Source organism: Anoplophora glabripennis, unplaced genomic scaffold (assembly GCF_000390285.2).
Source record: "Anoplophora glabripennis isolate ALB-LARVAE unplaced genomic scaffold, Agla_2.0 scaffold68, whole genome shotgun sequence".
Taxonomy (NCBI): domain Eukaryota; kingdom Metazoa; phylum Arthropoda; class Insecta; order Coleoptera; family Cerambycidae; genus Anoplophora; species Anoplophora glabripennis.
The window spans coordinates 905,572-927,637 of NW_019416739.1; the positions used below are offsets into that span (position 1 = coordinate 905,572).

General features: G+C 34.5%; 1 protein-coding gene across 1 annotated transcript in view; it reads left to right on the top strand.

Moving 5' to 3' along the window:
* The window catches only part of LOC108905204 (roundabout homolog 2-like), a 361,498-nt gene that overhangs the window by 306,432 nt on the left and 33,000 nt on the right, over window positions 1-22,066 (top strand). Inside the window, exon 3 of the mRNA XM_018707990.2 lies at window positions 20,226-20,507. Within this exon, the coding sequence (XP_018563506.1) occupies window positions 20,226-20,507 (282 nt within the window). The remainder of the gene's footprint in view (window positions 1-20,225; window positions 20,508-22,066) is intronic.

The window sequence follows — 22,066 nt, forward strand, 5'->3', positions numbered from 1 at the left end:
ATACAGTAATGCACTTACGTGACTCATCTTGGACCTAAAAATGTATCTAAGACATGTACTTTCCTGTGCGTGTATGTATTGCAAGATAATTGGAAACATGGGAAAAACCTGCTGAAACTTTAACTTCTTTTTTTGTATACAAAAATGTCGATTTTTTCCTATCGTTGAAATTTTATCGGAATGGCATTATTGTCATTTGATAGCTAACTTTTTTTCACGAATTTAAAAAAAATGTTGTCCATATAATTGGACAACATTTCACATCGGGGTGGGCTTAAATTTCTGATATAAAAAGTTCTACAACTTTTGTCTTAAGGTGGCCATATTCCTGGCCGAGAAATAGTGAAATTTCTGGCGTTTTTAGGTATTGAAATCTTTAAAAGTAAAACGTGTAGAACAAAAGTAAGCACAATAATAAAATCCTTGATGTTTTGTTTATTCATTGTTACCATTTAAATTTACTCAAATAAAATAATAACCAAAAAAAAGCGTTTGTAAAACATGCGTTTGCTGTTATTCTAACCCCACATTTTAAGAATTATTTTCACGTACTTATAAATAAAAATAAACAATTTTATATGTAGGACTAAGTAAGTAAATGTTATAAGAATATTTACATGTGGAATTATATATAAAAAAGTTAGTATTTTCGTAGATTTCAGTACCTAAAACCTTGATGGTTTGATCGTTTTTTGCACCTGTTTTTCGTTTTATTGCGGCGTCTTTGAAAATACTCAGGTGGCACGACATAACATTCCTCTTATTTGATAAGCTTTAGATTATTCAGTTATTAAATGTCTGAAATTATTTGTCTTTGCGGAAAACACTATTTATAGAATATGGGGCCCTTAAACTATTTTTTCTAAAACGTGTCTTTGTTTACTGAACTAAATTTTGGCAAGTAAAAATCTTACTTGTTTGGACTAATGTTCGTATTTAACGGAATTAATACGGTTAAAGCGGTTACTTTAAGGCACTACAGTTTACCAGAAATAGGGCCTATATATGTCAATTACACATAGGCCGTTCGAAACATAATGACCATTGCATCTGGCATTTGCAGTAATTGGAGTGACTGTTGGACCAGATACGTCTAATAGCGCTAATACCGGGCTTACGGGAGGGTGCAGGTCCCCTCGGCCACCCTCTGGACGTGTAAGCTTTATTTGCTAACACTGCATGCCCTAATATTGTCCTTGGGGATTAGGGGGTATTTTATCTAATATACCAGCGGAAACAACCGTAACATAAATAATTTTCGTACGGTACGGATGATAATGCAATGCAGGCCAATAATTACCGGGGACGTAATTGCTTGCAAGCCTACACGCAGTTATGTTTTATGTGTTAATTTACTGATTATACAGGGTGAGTCAGTTTTTTGTAGACAAACTTTAACAGGAGATAGGACACATGTTTTTAAAAAGAAAAGTTCCTATAAACATATGTCGTAGAATGCTTCGTTTCCGAGATACAGGGTGGAATTTTCATTATATAGTCCGGTCAAATTAGACCAAAAAATAAGAGTGAAGGTACATAAATTTACAACAAGCTGAAAGTGAGTAAAATTGTTTAAAACATAATTAAAAATAACATATTAAAATTCCTAATCGTTCCGGTACTTGGAAAAAAATTTATTCGAGGTCAAAGGTCAAAAAAATGGATTTTTCGCGATTTTCAGCTAAACTTAATTTTTTTCATAAAATTACCTCTGACAAAAATTGTAGATCATAAATAAAAAATGTATCAATACTTTTTTTCCTAAGAGCCACCGTTTCTGAGATATAACGATTCAAAAAGTTGTAAAAGTTGTAATCGTCATAATATGCATAAGTACGCCACGTATATACAGGGTGTTAAAAAAAGAGTGTAAAATATTTCAGGAGGTAATAGTATGAACCAAAATAAGCAGAAAAGTCTTAATAAACATGAGTCCGCAAAGTAACGGTTGCGGAGATATGGACCACTATTCGTTTTTCAAACATTTTATTTTATTAGGAATAAACCGACAAAGGAAGCTTTTAACAAACAAAAAACAAAGTTACAGAAGATGTTCAAAGTGCCCTCCGTCCATTTCCAAGCAGGCACGACATCTTCGTCTCAACGATATTCGAACTCTTTCGAAAACACCCTCCTTGGTTTGGATTTCTTGACACTTTTGATTAATCCGTAGCTGCAGCTCTTCCAGGCTATTTACAGGAGTACCATACACTAATGTCTTCAAATATCCCCAAACAAAGAAATCTAGAGGGTTCAGATCAGGCGATCTTGGAGGCCATAAAACAGGTCCGGCCCTTCCTACCCATCTATGTGGAAAAGTTTGGTGTAAATGCTCTCTAACGGCCATGGAAAAATGAGCTGGAGCACCATCATGCTGGAACCACATTTGTTGCCTCTGATTCAAAGGAATGTCTTCCAAAAACTCATACAGTGTGTTCTGCAGAAAGTTGAGGTAAGCAGCGCCTGTTAATCGGTTTGGTAAAACAACAGGACCTAGAAACCTGTCACCTACAATACCCATCCAAATGTTTAATGAAAAACGTGCCTGATGTCCAGATTCTATTAGAGCATGAGGATTTTCGTCGGCCCAAATATGCGTATTGTGAAAATTAAACACTCCATTTCTTGTGAACCCGGCCTCATCAGTAAAAAGAATGTTTGCAAGAAAACGAGGGTCTTCAGCATCATGACGTAGAAACCAGCGGCAAAAAACCAAACGTGCTTGATGATCATTTATTGGATTTAAGGCCTGTACTCGTTGCACATGGTATGGATAAAGCAGTTGCTCGTGAAGGATTCTCCAAACAAGAGGACCACTAATTCCTACCTCGGCTGATATTCTCCGCACACTCGTACCTGGATTCTGCTCTACCAGTGCTAGAATTTCTTCTTCTGCTCTAGGAGTGGATACCGACCTTGGTCTTCCGGATAAATGGCACTGTTTGCTCAAGGAACCGGTATCACGCAATCTTTGGTGAATTCTTCCAAACATGCGTTGTGAAGGAATCTGGCGATTTGGATAAGCGTCAACATAAAGACGTCGCGCTTCGGTGGCGTTCCCATTAGCACGACCATACATGAAATGCATGTCTGTTAATTCTGCGTTAGAGTAACCAGCCATAGCGAAAGAAAACTTGTGCACTGAGAACAACTGTCAAATACGTACTGTTTATTTCACTAAACATCAACCAACTATTATAAGAAAATACACAACGTTTTTGCAAAATAAAAAAGGGACTAAAAAACATAAAACATTCCATATCTCCGCAACCGTTACTTTGCGGACCCATGTTTATTAAGACTTTTCTGCTTATTTTGGTTCATACTATTACCTCCTTAAATATTTTACACTCTTTTTTTAACACCCTGTACATCTCTGAAGCTGTAATATAAGTAAAAATATTTTTCCATCGGTGATTGTAACTTACACTTAAAATATAAAATATACAAAAGTATAACTATGAGAATATCAGGTAAAATGAAACAGTAACTCAACTCCACAAGAAGTTATCACCAACGGAATTCGCTTTCTTCTTTCTATATAATAAGCTCCTAAAAAAAACTACCTGCTTAGATAAGTATCGATATGCATGTTTCGTCAAAAACACTCGAAATAAAAAACAAGTGCAATTAGCTTGTCTTCCTCCAACCTCAGTTGCTGCTCATCAACATCTTTTTCGGGTATATTACCAAGTTCAAGTGTGGCTTGGTTATCAGCTAGACCCAAAAGACTGGGGTTGGAAGTTGGTCGACAATACATTAGAACCAATTCAGACTTTACTCCCACCTGCGCCGGAAAAACTGCTAAACACAATTTTTTGCAACTGTGAAAAGGGATGCAGTGCTAAATGTGGTTGCAAAAAAGTTGGACTGTTTTGTTCTCTGGCATTTACAAATTGTCAAGGCCGGTCGTGTTCTAATGTTGAATCACCAACAGTAAAGGATTCGTTTGATACCAAGGAGGAGACATGCGAAACATCACTATTGACGCAATTTACTTACACCCAGAATGAAGAAGAAGAAGAAGAAGATCAAGAAGAAGAGCAAGAAGAAGTATTTGAAGGTTATGAATCAGACGAATAAATTCCTCTACTTTTTTTTAATTTCCATCGCTTTTATCATTTCCAACCCTTGCTAATATCTGTTATGCAATAGTTTCAATCTAAACAGAATCACAATAGACCTGTGGAATAGGCCTACTGGGGAAACCACGTTAAAAAAAACGCGCTAAGTACACTACCTCATAGGTGGTATGGAAATGTGTGCATATTATGACGATTACAACTTTTACAACTTTTTGAATCGTTATATCTCAGAAACGGTAGCTCTTAGGAAAAAAATATAGATACATTTTTTATGGATAATTTTATGATCTACAATTTTTATCAGAAGTAATTTTATGATAAAACTTACAGTTTTAGCTGAAAATCGCGAAATCCCCATTTTTTTTACCTTTGACCTTGAGTAAATTTTTTTCCCAGTAGCGGAACGATGAGGAATTTTAATATGTTATTTTTAATTATGTTTTGAACAACTTTACTCACTTTCAGCTTGTTGTAAATTTATGTATCTTTGAATGTCTAGATTGACCGGACTAATAACTTATAAACGAATGCTTAGATTTTTTTCATGTTTCGGGGATAATGCCTATTAATTAAGGGTGGGCAATGAAACTATCACTGATCTTGCTAGTGATATTAGTGATGACGAATATATTCCACATCACGTAGTGAAAAAGGCAGTAACAATATCACAAAAAAAGTAAATGTTGTTCGAGATTTGGGCCTGGCAGAGAATGGAGCAGTGTTCCTAATATCATGGCTAAAAAAATACTAAGCAAGCCGAAAAGTGAAAGCTTTTTACTATCAGTATAGTAATAAGAAATATTTTTTTAACAATGAAGAATTTTCCTTAGGTTGACTACACGTCGGGGTAAATCGTCAGGTTGCAAATAGTGTATTAACATAGATGAAAATGGCTTCCATTTATGCTTCTTCAGAATTCTATGAATAGTTCCTATTGATAGACGTGAATTTATTATGCATATCTAATTGACGCCTGTGGATAAGCGGTGAAAAATGCCAATACATTTACTTCATTTTCTTCGTTGTCCACTGCTGTCTTATCTTTATCATGTATCGGGAGAAACTTTCCATTCTCAGAACAATTCTTTAATAGTCTTCTGACCATATCATGACTTGGTCTGTGCTTATTTGGATATCTTTCTGCAAACACGCGACATGTAGTATTTTTACATACATTATCAAACAAAAGGATGATATCATTCGAGAACTGCAAAGTAGGGTGAAAGTGTTGAATGAATATATCTCAGTAGTGTATGAATTGAATGGAAATGTACAACAGACCACTGCAAAAAGTATGGTAAAAAATTCCACAACGGACACGTTTACTGATAACGGTTTACTGACCCGAAATGCCTCAAATTCTTTACAAAAACAAGAGATTGATAAAATTTCCATAAACACGGAAGAAAAAGGTAGTGTCAATAACCCCACTTTGAAAAGTAATAAGGAAAAGAATAAAATTAAACAAAGGAAGGTAAGCAATCATCCTAATGCAGTGGTTGTTACAAACAAAGAGGTTTCTGCTGCAGTACAAGAGGCTCAAACTCAACTCGTGGCCGACAAACTTATAAACATTAATAAAGACATAATGCAGGAAAATTCCAAATGGAAAACTGTAAGAAAACAAAGACGTCGTAACTCTACGTTGGTAGGAAAAAATAGGGAATCAACTACTGTCAAAGGTGTACCGCGGTGGGTGGACATACATGTATACAGGGTGGAACCCGAAACAACGGATACATGCATGACTGAGATGCTTAAACCTCTTATACCAGAAGTTAAATGCGAAGCTATTTCATCAAAATATCCTGGACTATATGCCTCCTTTAAGGTCTCCGTTTATGAAGAAAATTTTAAGACTGCTATGAATCCGGATATCTGGCCTTTTGGAGCGTGTGTCAATAGGTTTTTTCACAAGCGCAAAACAGTGCTGAACCCGGAAAACTAATATATGATCCAAACTTGTTGCTACTGAATATTAATACTTTGACGACAGATAAAGTTAATTATCTGTATGAGAACTTATGTGAGTACCCAAACTTAGATATCGTGTGTATTGTTGAGCCCGGTTTAAAGAGTGACTGTATTTGCTCCATTCATCTGAAAGGCTATAAGTTGATGAACTTTTATTGCAGATCTGTTAAGAAATGTGGTGGTGTTGCCATTTGGGTGAAAAATAATCTTTGTGTTAAAAAAATGAATATAGGTATTGGCTGCATAGAACAGGATTTTGAATACTGTGCAATATCGCTAAACACTAATAAACAAAAATTCATTATTATGAACTGTTACCGATCTCCGGGTGGCAATATTTCTGTATTTTTGGACAAAATAACTGATGTCTTAAACTCAATTCTACAACCCAATGTAAATTTAATAGTATGTGGGGATTTTAATATAGATTTCTATAAAAGTAACGAGTTTGGGGTTTTAAATGATATTATGTCATGTTTCAATCTTAAACCCTTAGTTAAGTGGCCTACTAGAGTGACTAGTACATCGTGCACTATTATAGATAATGTTTTTACTAATTTGACTGGTGATAACTTGTGCTGTGTATTGGATAATTACTTATCTGACCACAGAAGTGTATACGTAGAGCTGGGATTTCAGGAAGATGTATCAAAAGGCTTCTTCTCTGAAAAACGTAATTTTAGTGATAGAAATGTTGCCCAATTTGAAACAGCAATTGCATTAGAGAATTGGGGTAATCTGTATTGTATTAGTGATCTTGACGAAGCTTTTCAATATTTTTACGATATCTATATGTATTATTTTAATATTTATTTCCCTAAAAAAAAAGTTTTTAATCCATTATCTAGAAAACACTGGGTGAACGATGAGATAAAACGATCAAGTTCTAATCTGAAATTTTTATACAATATTAAACAACAGTTTCCTGTAATGAGCGACGTTTATAAGGAGGCTAAAAAAAGTCATGCCAGTATGATTCGTAAAACTAAACAAAAATTTTATCAGGATAGGATTATTAATAGTGATAATCCATGTAGTTCTGCATGGAAGGTGGTTGCCGAAATATCTAATAAAACAAATCATTCGGAAAATTTTAAAATTAGGGTTGATGGGGTTGACACTTTTGATCCTTATACAGTTGCTTCTGCATTTAATAACTATTTTATAAATGCACCGTTAGATATCTTAAATAAAATGAGGACGGTTACTATTGGTGATCCGGCTAGAACCCATAAATTCGTAAACTCCACATTCTTCTTGTTACCGTATGTCGAGGATGAGCTACACAATTTATTAAGAAATAAATTAAAAAACAAAAAAATTTCGGGCCCCGATGAGGTGCCTACATTCCTTTTAAAACGAGTAATATCTATTTTGATTCAGCCACTTACGTACTTAGTAAATTTGTCTTTTCTTACGGGTACTTTTCCAAATATATTAAAAGTTGGAAAGGTGGTCCCAATATATAAGAAAGGTGAGCGTAACGCCATGGAAAACTATAGGCCTGTGTGCATATCGTTCTCTTTTTCAAAGATTTTTGAATATGCTTTTCANTATTGACCATCTAAAATTTCAGCTTCCTATCTTAAAAATTGGAGGAGATAGAACCGATTAAGTGTAGGTATGTTTTTTCAAAAATATTTCAAAAACTATTGAGTTTAAGGATAAAGTAAGGTTATGAAACTTACCTTAAAATTCGATGTAGAATCCAAAAATTAAATAAAAAATAGTACATTCCATTTGAAATAAGCGAGTTGACGTCTACTTCCGGTAAAACCGGAAGTTCCACGGCGACGCCAATATTTTCAATCGATAGAACATTAGGAGAAACCCCCGTACACAAATTTTCAGAATTACAGTACGCGTAGTTTTCCAGAAACGTCTAATTGAAGGTCTATCTGGAACACCCTGTATGCATCTGTAGAAAAAAAAGGTTGGAGAATAACAAAATCACTGCAATTTAAACTTTGGAAGCGAGTTGTTCTCGCTATAAATCCGAGGAAATTTGTTAAAAAGTTGGCGATTTTATAGCACGAAGTAACGAGCAATTTAGGAACAACTGGAACAAACATAAGAGTTAGCAGTTCTTTTTTAGAAAACGAAACGTAAGATCAGCGCGGGTTTAGAACTGGCGATGTGCAATAAGTATCATGATCGTCGGAAATTTTAATTTCAACGTTGAGTGAGTTATTCCTTTTATTAGCAAAGTTTCCGTAGGAAAGCTATTGACGTGTGTGGCCAAGCTAGCGAATCCCGCTTTTTAATTTTATTTCTCGAGTCTTGTATCCGTGCGGAGGAAAGTACTTTAATAAAGTTATAAGGGACGAAAGAAGCCGCAGTTAAGAAAAATTGGTCTAGACGGATGAAAATCTAGATGCCTTGTATTTTTCTTTGGGTCTCTCTTATTTACTCTGAACCGTGCTCTCTGTAATTGTATAAATTAAACATAAATCTTTACAACGAAAGTATGCAACGGAAGACACATACACTTCTTGAATTAATTGTGTTTTATTCGATGTAAAAAAGTTCATTGGGGCAGTACTACAAAATGCCGTTTGTTATTATTTATCCACAATCGTTTTATAATCCACACATATGAACCGTTTAAAGTGATACATTATCTACTACTGGAATAAAGTAACTTTATTTCACATGTAGAATAATGAAAAAATAATAAACCTATAATAAATCAAATTTAATTTATTTACTTTTATCACATTTAAGTTCCTTTCCGTTAATAACATAACATCTGCCGAAGTATGTGAAAAATTTGCACAAGTTATGAATATCTCTTCTTATAAAGAACAAGTATATTTTCCTTGAAATTTCCTTGCAATATCAAGTTTGTTAGATATAGGCTCCTCAACATAATTTTCTGCTACTGAGGAGTTCTTCCATCCACCATGCCATTTGATGGTTGTAAAATCAGCACCTTTATTGGCCAATAAAGTAGTTGAAGTGCGCCTCATACAAAGGCCAGTATACAGGGTGTTAAAAAATGAGTGTAAAATATTTCAGGAGGTAATAGTATGAACCAAAATAAGTAGAAAAGTCTTAATAAACATGGGGCCGCAAAGTAACGGTTGCGGAGATATGGACCACTATTCGTTTTTCAAACATTTTATTTTATTAGGAATAAACCGACAAAGGAAGCTTTTAACAAACAAAAAACAAAATTACAGAAGATGTTCAAAGTGCCCTCCGTCCATCTCCAAGCAGGCACGACATCTTCGTCTCAACGATATTTGAACTCTTTCGAAAACACCTTCCTTGGTTTGGATTTCTTGACACTTTTGATTAATCCATAGCTGCAGCTCTTCCAGGCTATTTACAGAAGTACCATACACTAATGTCTTCAAATATCCCCAAACAAAGAAATCTAGAGGGTTCAGAACAGGCGATCTTGGAGGACATAAAACAGGTCCATCCCTTCCTACCCATCTATATGGAAAAGTTTGGTGTAAATGCTCTCTAACGGCCATGGAAAAATGAGCTGGAGCACTATCATGCTGGAACCACATTTGTTGCCTCTAATTCAAAGGAATGTCTTCCAAAAACTCATACAGTGTGTTCTGCAGAAAGTTGAGGTAAGCAGCGCCTGTTAATCGGTTTGGTAAAACAACAGGTCCTAGAAACCTGTCACCTACAATACCCATCCAAATGTTTAATGAAAAACGTGCCTGATGTCCAGGTTCTATTAGAGCATGAGGATTTTCGTCGGCCCAAATATGCGTATTGTGAAAATTAAACACTCCATTTCTTGTGAACCCGGCCTCATCAGTAACAAGAATGTTTGCAAGAAAACGAGGGTCTTCAGCATCATGACGTGTAGAAACCAGCGGCAAAAAACCAAACGTGCTTGATGATCATTTATTGGATTTAAGGCCTGTACTCGTTGCACATGGTATGGATAAAGCAGTTGCTCGTGAAGGATTCTCCAAACAAGAGGACCACTAATTCCTACCTCGGCTGATATTCTCCGCACACTCGTACCTGGATTCTGCTCTACCAGTGCTAGAATTTCTTCTTCTGCTCTAGGAGTGGATACCGACCTTGGTCTTCCGGATAAATGGCACTGTTTGCTCAAGGAACCGGTATCACGCAATCTTTGGTGAATTCTTCCAAACATGCGTTGTGAAGGAATCTGGCGATTTGGATAAGCGTCAACATAAAGACGTCGCGCTTCGGTGGCGTTCCCATTAGCACGACCATAAATGAAATGCATGTCTGCTAATTCTGCGTCAGAGTAACCAGCCATAGCGAAAGAAAACTTGCTGAGAACAACTTTCAAATACGTACAGTTTATTTCACTAAACATCAACCAACTATTATAAGAAAATACACAACGTTTTTGCAAAATAAAAAAGGGGCTAAAAAACATAAAACATTCCATATCTCCGCAACCGTTACTTTGCGGACCCATGTTTATTGAGACTTTTCTGTTTATTTTGGTTCATACTACTACCTCCTTAAATATTTTACACTCTTTTTTAACAGCCTGTATGCTTCTGGATTTGCGATATTCAGGATTGAAGCAACTATTGAGGGTACCTTCGCCAATGTGTTGATTCCAACAGTCTGAGAAGTACGTTTTTTATTGATATACCTTAAAAAAAATCTGTCTTATGTCAGGCGAATTGAACGCAGAGAAATACAGGGTGGCCAAATGAAAACGAAACAGCCATTTTCAGGTACCGCGTCAAGATTGTAGAAAAACGCTTAGACCCGTTGATTTTAGATTAAAGGGGGACATTCTTTGCAGGTATTTTTGACCCCGTCACTTTCACCCCCAAGCAAGGGTCAATGGCATTAGGGGTTGAGTAATATTTCTTTTGAAAGCTCTTACAATTCTCTTTACAACAGACTTTAAATTTTATAATTCCGCCCAATACTTTGAAAAAAATTTACATTTTCAAATTTAAATTATGTTTAGTTGCTTACTTACAACTTAGTTGATTAAATGTGATGACCGCCCGCTTCCATACAAGAATAAAGATTTTGTTCGAAACGTTCACGCACATTCCGAAGCATTTCCGGAATGATTCGACGGAATTCGTCGACGATTCTTTGACGCAAATCTTCCAACGACGCTGGCTGTGTTTTATAGATTTTACTTTTTAGGTATCCCCACAAAAAGAAATCAAGGGGCGATAAATCAAGTGATCGTGGAGGCCACTCAAAACGTTGGTCCAGATACTGACGGACAATTAACACATAATACGGAGGAACACCGTCCTGTTGAAAAATTAAATGATCTTCATTATACTCGGGAACATTTTCAATAATATCAGTCAAGGCAGGGTCAATAGCGTCTTCTAGTAATTGCAAATACATTTGTCCAGTCAAATTACCAGGTAGAAAAAAAGGCCCCACCAGCAGGTCACAGAAAATTCCAGCCCATACATTTAATTTTTCCGATTACTATACCTCGGCCCTTTTTTGAGGTTTTTTTCAAGACCTATATTAATTGCAGGCGATTTTCACTTTATTTTTTTAGTGGAATATATACAGGATGTTGCCGTTTTAATGAGCAGAACCTCGGTAGCTTATAGAGATGGTCATTTTAAGCAAAATATTCCCAAAGAACATACTCGTCATACCTCTGCGTTTTTGAGGCAGTGTCGAAGTTTTTAAAAAAGTCAATTTTTTCTGTTATCGAGTGAATGAAAGAATATTTTTTCCGTAGGGAAAATATTTGTTCAACTACATCTACAAACGTGCCAATTTTTACACTGATAGATTCCCCAGGGAATGCATATTACTATTTTCTTAAAAATATAATTACACGTAGATGCCTTAATGGCATTATTCCACCATTTTTAGAATCCTCAGATATTTCAAGAAGAAAAAATGAAATTGCATTTTTTTCTTAGATTGCATGGTTTTCTTGTAAAACTGAAATGAATTGATAACATACGCTTCAATTACATATTTATCTCCAATAAAATAAAAACTGTCAGTCAGTCATTGGACAGAAGTCAACAGTTTTTTGTGGAACACTGTAGATAATTCCCACATGGAAGGCGTTTTTCGAATCAGATTTTTAGAGAAAATGGACAGGCAAGAAGAAAGGAGTAAAACAGAAATTTGAATAATGTTGTGAGGAACAGAATCAGGAGGATCCTTCAAATGTTTGATAGGGGCCCATATATGAGTATTCGAAGAGCCTTCAAAATTATTCGCAATCCTATTAGTTTTGTATGAATAACATTTCGAAAAAATCAGCGATGTGCATACCATTTGCAGCCTTTTCAAAGTTTACATGCAAGGTGACCTTTTAGATTTTTGTCATTTCATATTGACTTTTGTAAGACATAGTCCAAATTTTTGAACAAAATATTGTGGACTGATGAAGCTTGCTTCGCAAGAAGAGGAATAGTACATTTTCACAATCTGCAGTTTGGAACCTCGAAAATCCAAATTTCCAGAATATGTTCAGCATTATTGGTCCCTATTTTCTACCTTCCACATCATTTATGGAATTTCTTGAAACAACACATTTAGGTATGTGGGACAATTTTGATCTTAGTGATGGTTAGTGGTGACATGAATCCTCTGATAAACCAAGAAGTTCTAAAAGTATTATTGACGGAATTAATGAAGGAATAAAGTCACAAAATTAGTTCAGCATAATGGTAGGACTACTAATTTGACAGTGCGGACTTAAGAAACATCTAGATAATGTCGGCTTGGCAGAATAATACTGCTTAGGTTCTGCCAACAGAAAGAATATATTGCAGCCAAAGAATTTTGCGAGTATAAAGTGATCCGCGTTATCTACTGTTGGAAAGAGAAAAGCCAGAAGCTGGAGGATACGAGAATGAGCCGTGGAGCTAAAAAATAACTACTCAGATAGAGAAAAGTTAGATAAAGGAGTCTTAGGTTATGAAGATCTACCTATGGATACTTGTAAAAGAAATGATCGGTGTATTCTCTTCATACCATTACAATCTGGCAAAAATATATAATTACCGCCACACATAAATTTTTTAAAGTTTTTATAATCACTATAAATAACTCCAGTTATTACTTAATTATTGCTATAACCTGGTATTAAATTTGAGAAAATTTGGAATAGGAACAAATAAATTTAATCCATATTAATTTCGATTCTACCCATCTATCACAACCGTTATCAAGTTACGCTTTCCCTTTGACGCTGATCATTCTCGCTGAGTCAGCTACTACTTGCATGGCTAATTTTGGCATTATTTTCATATATAACACAATAGGGTTATAAATACATTATTGATGCATAGGGTGGCATTATCGTATTATACTCCCAAATCATTGGAATAGATTTAGGGTGGAACTATATTAAACCATTATTGTTATGCGCTATATAGGGTATTATCGGAAATATAGGAGAGGATTTTATTGTTTATGGTCTCTTAAAATAACATATTTTGGGATTAGCACAAAATATAGTAGTTCAGAAGGCGAGGCCCTTAAGAATATTTTATCTAAATGTTCAATGGTACTATAAAAATATCGCAAAATGGTGAATTATGGCCATAAATTAGATGAAAGCAAAGATAAAGGAGAATTCAATCCAACATTTTGGTATTTACTCTGGGAATTCTTAAGCCTTTTACATTTTCTGTTGAATGGTCTTTAACGGTACAAATTAGGAAGTATACAAAGCACTTGCAGTAACTGGTAATAGTAATAATTAAATTACGAAATAACTGTGTCACATTAGCAAACAGTTTGTATGGGCATACTTAGATATGCAAATAAATTTTGTCCAACACTTGCAGTTTTATAGGTATTTTACAAGTTGATTTTGAGTGACTAAAATCAAATCATTATGTATAAAATTAATAATAAAGTTTAAAACTTACAAAGTTCGATAATTTTCTGAACAGACCTGGTATTTCTATTTAAAAATCTTTATGTAATTTAATTCACCTGAAACATTTAATCATTATGTCTCAATACAGGTGGTAAAGCCAAATATGAAATTCCTTAATTCCTTACATGTCAAATTTCAATTGTTACAAGCAAAACAATATGTAATTCGGACAAAATCGATACATCAATACGAGAACGTAACAAATCTAATTTAACAAATTGAGTTGTCAAGTCAGACATGATAGGAATCACGACTGATCTGATTTCTGTTTAGTTTACAGAAAATATCCAAATATAAATTGATTATGAACTCCGATTGCAGTATTTTTGTTATCAGTATATACGGAATATTTAAATAATTATTAAATTTGTGTAACAACGTATAATAATTATAACAGTATACTCAATTAGCTGCACTACCAGTAAAGTAATTTAGTATATTCATAATATAATTCAAAACATTTTATTTTTTATAATGAATAATAATAATCTAATTAAAATGTCTATCGAAGTTGAAAATAAATAACTATTGAAATAGCTAAATGCTAAGTCAGACTTCAAACAAACTAAGTCTAACTCTTTTTCCTCATCTGACTATTTTAAACATAAATTAAGACGAACATAAAGCAAGTACGTACATTAATAATTATACACTTTTGCATTTTAATGATTGCTTTAATGTACAGGATGTTCCATAAAAAATGTGACAAGGATCGATTACCAATTCCTCTAGAATTAAAATAAGACGGTTTAGGCCAATTTGTATACGTAAAAAATCAATATATCGGGTATAATAAATGGGGTACATGTATAAAAATGGCTAGCAATAAAATTTAAAGAGTTTTATCGGCGTCCCTAAAGGAATTTTCCGATAAAGATAAAAAAATTATAATAATTTGTATGTGTCGAAAAGTTCTGTTATATGTTGATTTGGCCAACAACATATTTTAATTATTTATGTCCTCGAATAATTTTATTATATTAACGGTAAATTTCGTTTTGTTCCGTTTCAAAAGGTCTCCAAAATGTCATGTTGTAATAATATTAGTAAACAAGATATCCCTCTTATTTCTCTCTTTCGCAATTGTAATATGAATGATTAATAGAAGGTGCCTTTAATAACTTAAAATTACCTGAATCACACCAAATTCCGCATTGCTGCACTGCACTACTAGGCAAAACATTTGTCTGTGATACTGGTATTAAAACAGCTGTAGAAGCTCACGTGGAAGACTCCTTTTACGTGGAATCTCCGAATACCTGCTTATGATTTCAATAATTATATTATTTGCGTATTTCTTATTTCTGGTAAGAACTGTTTTTTATTAATCCCGTTTTAGACCATTGCGGCACCTGCAAATTTACTCTACGTCAAACTGTTCTTTATTTTCGTAACGTCCGACGTAAAAAGTTATACGAGCTGTGTATCAGATGCACGAATCACGAACTGGTGCTTGTAATCACGCATCTAACGTCCGTCAAATGGTGATGGGTGGACGTGATTTGCTGTAAAAGCTCTACCTCAAGCCTCGCTTGTCGTAAGAATTCATCACCTACCTATTACTCCTATACAATTTAAATATGCAGTTGCTCGAATCGAATAAAGAAAAATACAATTAATTTGTCTATTACACATTAATTAAATAATTTGCTGTCTAGATCATTTCATTGTTCTTATTTAGTACCTATATAGGATGTATACGTTTTAGTGATCCAGACTTGGCTTTAAAATTAATATTCCAGACTTAGCTTTAAAATGAATATTAGAGCGAACACAAAATATTAGAACACCCTGTAACTTTTTAATAAATGAATTTAGTTTCACGAAACTTCAGAAAATTACGTATATTTGATGTATTATTTATATGTACGACATAAGCTTCTTTGATCATATATCTTATTAAAATACGACCTGAGACAGAATTAATAAGTAATCCCTACAAAAGGTTTTGACTAAATAATCCCGAAGACAACACACAAGGCTTAACTGGGGAATAATTTATTGTCCCTACCACCAAATAAACGTTAGTGTTATGACAAACTGAAACATAAAATCGGAACAAATTTAGTCGCGTCATAAAATATAATTCGGTAAGCAGAAATAGTACATATGGGGAAACAAAATTCCCGAACGCGCTATAAAACATATTGGTTGTAAAATGTATATTTAGTAAAAATAATAAAAACAGTCATTGTAGTCTTGGCTCTTGCCGGCAATTTTATGAATGTGTTGTCTTGTGCATTTGTTGTGTTTTTGTTTGATACATGTCTAAGCACTCAGACTGCCGGAATAGGTTTTGGCTTTTGGTGAAGCTCTAAAATCTTCTATAAAATTTTACGATTCACAAAAATAACTTCGTTGCACTTATCCATTACCTTCAGTCTTCCAGCACACGTAATTGTGTGATGTTCTGGTGCCATTCCAGATATTACTTCAAAATATGAAATAAAATTTGTTGTAGCTCAGGTACAGTGAGAATAATTCCGATCGTCCCCGAATACGGATTTGTTACTTATACAGGGTGTTTTTAAATGAAGTAGCAAAAATGGTACCAGTGAATGTAGAGCCAAAAATAAGAGGATTGAAGTAAAAATACCTTATATGAAAGTTGCACCCTTGAGGCGATATACCCTCTTAAAAGAGGGGATTGAAATTCACATTTTATTTTTTTTCTTTAACATGGGGAATGCTAGAGACACGAAACTTGGTATGTGTATCCTGTTAATAAAGAGACAACTTTTCAATATTTTTTTGATCATGGCGTATTTTATAAAGGAGTGAAACTGTCAACCCCATTGCAATATTTTATTAGAAATTTTTTATATGGGGCAAATTATTTATTTAAAAATATTTATTGGGAGACCGATTTATTGCGCAACTTTTATACCTCTTGTAATTTTTCGATAAAACCGATAGTTTTCTAGTAAAAAATTAGATGCGTCATCGTTCACTAAAGAGGTAATTGCGAAAATTTGTAAAAATAAAGTAGACGGATGTCATAACAAATAATTTGTTATTTATCATATTAATAAACTGACACTTTCTGTCAGTAAGCTGGTAATTTAATAATAATGAAGAATAATTTGCTATTAATTAATGAAACACGTTTGATAACTTATGGCTATGGGACATGTATTAGGGAAAGTTATTTATCTGAAATAAAATTTAATACAAACGAAAAACAAGAAATGCAAAATTAAATTTATAGAATATTCTCGAGATAATTTCCATTTTGCTGCAAGCATAACCTAATACGTCTGTTGATGTTATAACGCACTCGCACAAACAGTTCTTGGTTATTGCGAAAGTCATCTGCTGCCTGAAATATTCTTCAGCGTAGTTCTTCTAAGGAGGCAACAGGAGTGGCATAAACAATACTTTTTATGTGTCCCTACAAACAGAAATCCATAGGCGTTAGGTCAGGTGACCAATCCAGTGATTCGCGTAATTTAAATTTAACCATTCTCTAACAGCAAGTGTACTATGTATAGGCGCCCAATCGTGCATATACCACATCACCTGACTTCAAGTAATGTTGGAAGATTTATTTTCAGTCAAAAATCTAAAATACTCGGCCGCTCCAAGCCTATGTGGAAGAATAATGAACGAATAATGTTGAGCAATAAAGCTATTATTATTGTTAAATAAAAGGACCTACTAGAGTATTTCCTACAATTCCCATCCAACTGTTTAAACTGAAATTATGTTGACATCTTGAAACAAATATTTCATGAGTATTTTCATGAACATTATGGAGGTTTACTGCACCTACTCTAGGAAAATTTGCTTCATCGGTGAAAAGTACATTTATTAGGAAATTTAAGTTACGCCTGGAAATATTAAAGTACCATAGACAAAAATCCACGCAGTTAGGTAAATCAGGGTCATTCAATTCTTGCACGGGTTAATGGTGAAAAGGTATAAAAGATTTTCATGAGCTGCATTCCACACAAGACTGTGAGAAACTTGCAGTTGCCTGGACACCTGTCTTGTGCTTGTACCACAGTCTTGTTATAGATGTTCCAGTATAGCTTCCTCAGTTTCAACAGTTCGGACATTATGCCTTCTTCTAGCACCCTCACGATTGGGCTGAATTTTACCAGTTTCGCGAAGCCTTTTTTCCACGGAGGCCAATGCAAGAAAATTATGCAGAGGCCTTCTTGGAATTCTATTTCAACAAATATCGTACGGACTGTAGCTATGCAATATAAATTCACTAATCTAAGTCACTGGTAATAGATCCTGGTAAATCTAATAAACGGAATGCCTCAATTTCGCTTTGTTGTTTGAGTTTTACCTTTTAATTACTTCTTCTGAAGTATTCCGAGAGCAATTCCTAAACCTTTAGAGCGCTCCATTTACGAACCTCCGCTTCGGGGCTATGCAATTTTCCTTCTAATCGCGCGTTGTAGGATATACACTCCACTTTGGATAGAAGCTCGCGTCTTATCAATAGTAAAATATAAATCCCCAGGCGCGCACAAACTTGCAAAGTAACACCTTGATGAAGACGAGAGCTAAGCGTCTGCTGCAACAATATTGCATAAATTATACAGGACGGCCTAACGGAATTAAGCAAAACAAACACAAAAGTTATAAGCAATGTACCTCGTAAGCCTGTACATTACAAAGATAATTAAAAAAGTGATTTTTCTATTTGGTTTAGCAATATTATGTTTATGGTTAATATTCGATACGAGTCACATCTGAATATACGGTATGGTAAATTTCTTCCTTTCTTCCTATCCAACATATTTCTATACAGTGACATACAGTACTTCCCAGTGTCAGCGTACAAAATTTATCAGGGGGTAGACCAAAATAAGGTAAAAATTCTTATGAAATATTTTTCTGAGACGCACTCTACTGAATTACAGGATGTTTAGAAAAAAATAATAAGAACTTTCCGCAATAATTCAAAAACCCTTTCAGGGATTTAAGTAATTTTTGGGTAAAGTGTACATCTATTAAAAGTCATTAAAATTACATGGTGCTTATTTCGATCTGACGCCAGGGGCGGCCTAGGCCAACTTGTCCTCAGGGTTATGTCTTCATAGCTTTTGCATATCCTAGTTTTATGTAATTTGATTACGTTTTTCTGAATCTGCAATCGATTTTGAAAAAAAGTGGACTCTTGGTTCATAGCTCAAAAATCAACCGTTTTCGGAGTAAATTAGGTCTAAAGCATCGACTGCATTAGTTCGCAGAAAATTGCATGTAAGGATTTTACATATTTCTTGTTATCTATTAGGTACCTATCCTATCTAAAGAATATTTAGTGGGAACATCTTTCAACAGAATTGATGGTGCAGTAATTAAAATGAAATAAAAGTAGTTGTGTCGTATGCCTTCTGGAAAGAAGACAAACGGGTCTTACAAGTAACCCTAGCCTTCCTCTAGCGACTCCGTGTAGCAATTACGGGACGGATTAGTCTATTTCATTTAAAATCTTTTTAATAGCTTGGAAAATCCGCCGCAAAACCAGCTAATTGATATCGTTTTCTTTTTAAATTATTATCGGTTTAACAATTTAATTTAATTCTACTTTGGAATCTCTACGCTCTTCTCGTGATTTCGGGCGTTATTAAAAATATGGGTTTCTACGCTGACGCCTCCCAGACGCAACAGATGACTGTCACATGGCCCCGAATCTAAGCGAACTTGTTAAAAATATTGGTAAATTTCTCCGAAGGACGACGCTACCTACTTGAAAGCCCTCAACTTTCGATAATTTGTGTTGACTGAAATATTTTACTTTTGACCCATCCGTCCCGGCTTTTGTTACAGTTTTTTGGCGGGGAACCCCCTTAAGACAAAAAAATTTCTAAATTCAATGGCTTTCTAGCTAACTAATAATTTAAAAAAAAATCAAATGTGCGACCAAATTTTTCTGGTTTCAAAGACAAGGAGGCCCACGAAAAAGCGTCTTAAGGGGGTTTCTTGCCAAATAGCGTAGCACTGTGAGATTCCACATGTCATAAAACTCCTGAGTATCAAATTTAGTTATTCTCGTATAACATGGTTTTGAGGTATAAGAAAGAGTTCTTAGTTGCAGATTTCAGGGGGCTGTAACTCCGCAAGAGGGGCCAATTGGCAAAAAGAAAAAATACCGGTCCCCTAAATTTGTCTTAAGAATCTATGGCCAAATTTTGTTGCATGAATTTCGGAACACCCTGTATAAATCCGAGAGATTGCCCACACCCCTGGGACACCCTGTATTACTTACACTCTGTATATTTCCGTCTGGATTTCATAAAACTGGTAAAACGATTGAAAATACGTTTTGTTCAAGCCGTCCCTTTTTGTTGCAGTTCTCAGGGATGAATTCAAAGTTATGCCCTCTGATACGCGAGTAGCGGCGGGGGAAACGGCTCTCCTACAATGCGGAGCACCTCGGGGCCATCCTGAGCCTAATTTGATATGGAAGAAGGACGGGAAGGAGATGGATATCGACGGAAGAAGAATACGCATTGTAGATAGCGGGAATTTGATGATTTCTGATGTGCGACAGCATGATGAAGGTCGCTATCAGTGCGTTGCTCATAATTTGGTTGGGTCTAGGGAAACGCCACCTGCCACTCTCACCGTTCACGGTAAGTGAGCTGAATCTAAAAAGCTTCTTCCTCGAATAAGGATAAAATCCAAGCCTTGAAATCTTTTGAAAGCGTTTATTTATAAAACGGTTGGTTGCTATCTGAAGTTAACTGTTTAGTAGCTTATAAATTTTTGTTGTAGGTATTAATTTTGAATTTCCGTCATTAATAAGTATATGGTGATCGATTTAACTGGAGAAATGAGTTTTTCTGGGAAACGGCTGAGAAAAATAAATTATTTTAGAAACTATTGCATTTCTGATTATTTTACTTGAAGGTAGGGTCAAAGTACAGAAATTACCTTTACGACGCTAGGCGTCGCGGCGCTTCAATTATTTTTTTCCAGCAACGTACGTTTTTTAATATGCCACGATGAAAATCTCTTAATTTTAAATATTTTTCCTATACTATAACATTTTTTCATGTTCGCATTCTTTAAAAAGTTGTTAATAAGACATTAAAAACCTATTAAATGACACTCTGTTGTAATTCTCCAATACAACTAAACAGTGAAAAACAATTGCCAAATTTTTTATCTGTTGTGATAATTTTTGTCACACATTTCTAATAGCTGTTTTACATTGACAATTTATTGATGAATAAATTGACGAAGTTCTTCATAAATTAATTCAGGAATTTATTGATAAACAGTGTGGTTTTACATTGCTACAGACTTTATCAAGTTTTTTGACGCATGAATCGGTTCTACCAACGAATCAAAGAAGCAAATAAATTTCGAAAATGTCACATTTCCACTCATAATTGTAGTGATACAACGCGGTTGTACTGTTAAGTAACAAATCGGTAAAAATAATTTAAATATAAATAAATAGTACGACGCCACACAATTATTTACATATTCCAATAGCATAACCTCATTATTAATCTAAGGGTGGAAATCTGTTGGGTTGGTACTTCCGAACTTGATGAATAAATTCTTGAAGTTATTTGACAGCAGATTTGGTACATTACATTAGTCCAATTTCTTGATGAAACGACTTCATGAATTAATTGTTCAATAAAAATATTGGTAAACAGTGTGGTTTTACACTGCTACAGACTTTGTCAAGTTTTTTGACGTATGAATCAGTTCTACAATGAATCAAAGAAGCAAATAAATTTCAAAAATATCACCTTTCCATCCATAACGCAGCAGTTGTTCAAAACTATTTAAATTTGCACTTTGAAAATAAGTAGATAGGTGCTAATGGCCCTTCAATTTGCTCCGAGAGCCCCAGATTTAACCCCTCTTGATTTCTTCTTGTGGGGTCGTGTATAAAACTAAAACAAACAGTATTGATCATTTGAGGCAGAAAATCACTGCTGCTTGTGTTGAAATACGTGGCAATGTTTAAAAAAAGTAACGTCTAGTTAACCAAAAAAACGTTACAAATTGTGTTTAAATTTTAATGGTGCTCACATTGAACACCTATTAAAACATTAAGTATTGTGTTTATTTATTTTTATGTTTATTTATTCCAGTTGATATTTCTTTTCTACAATACATATTTCTTTATATTGTTGTGGCCTCTCTTATATGATAGGTGGGTTTGTAATTC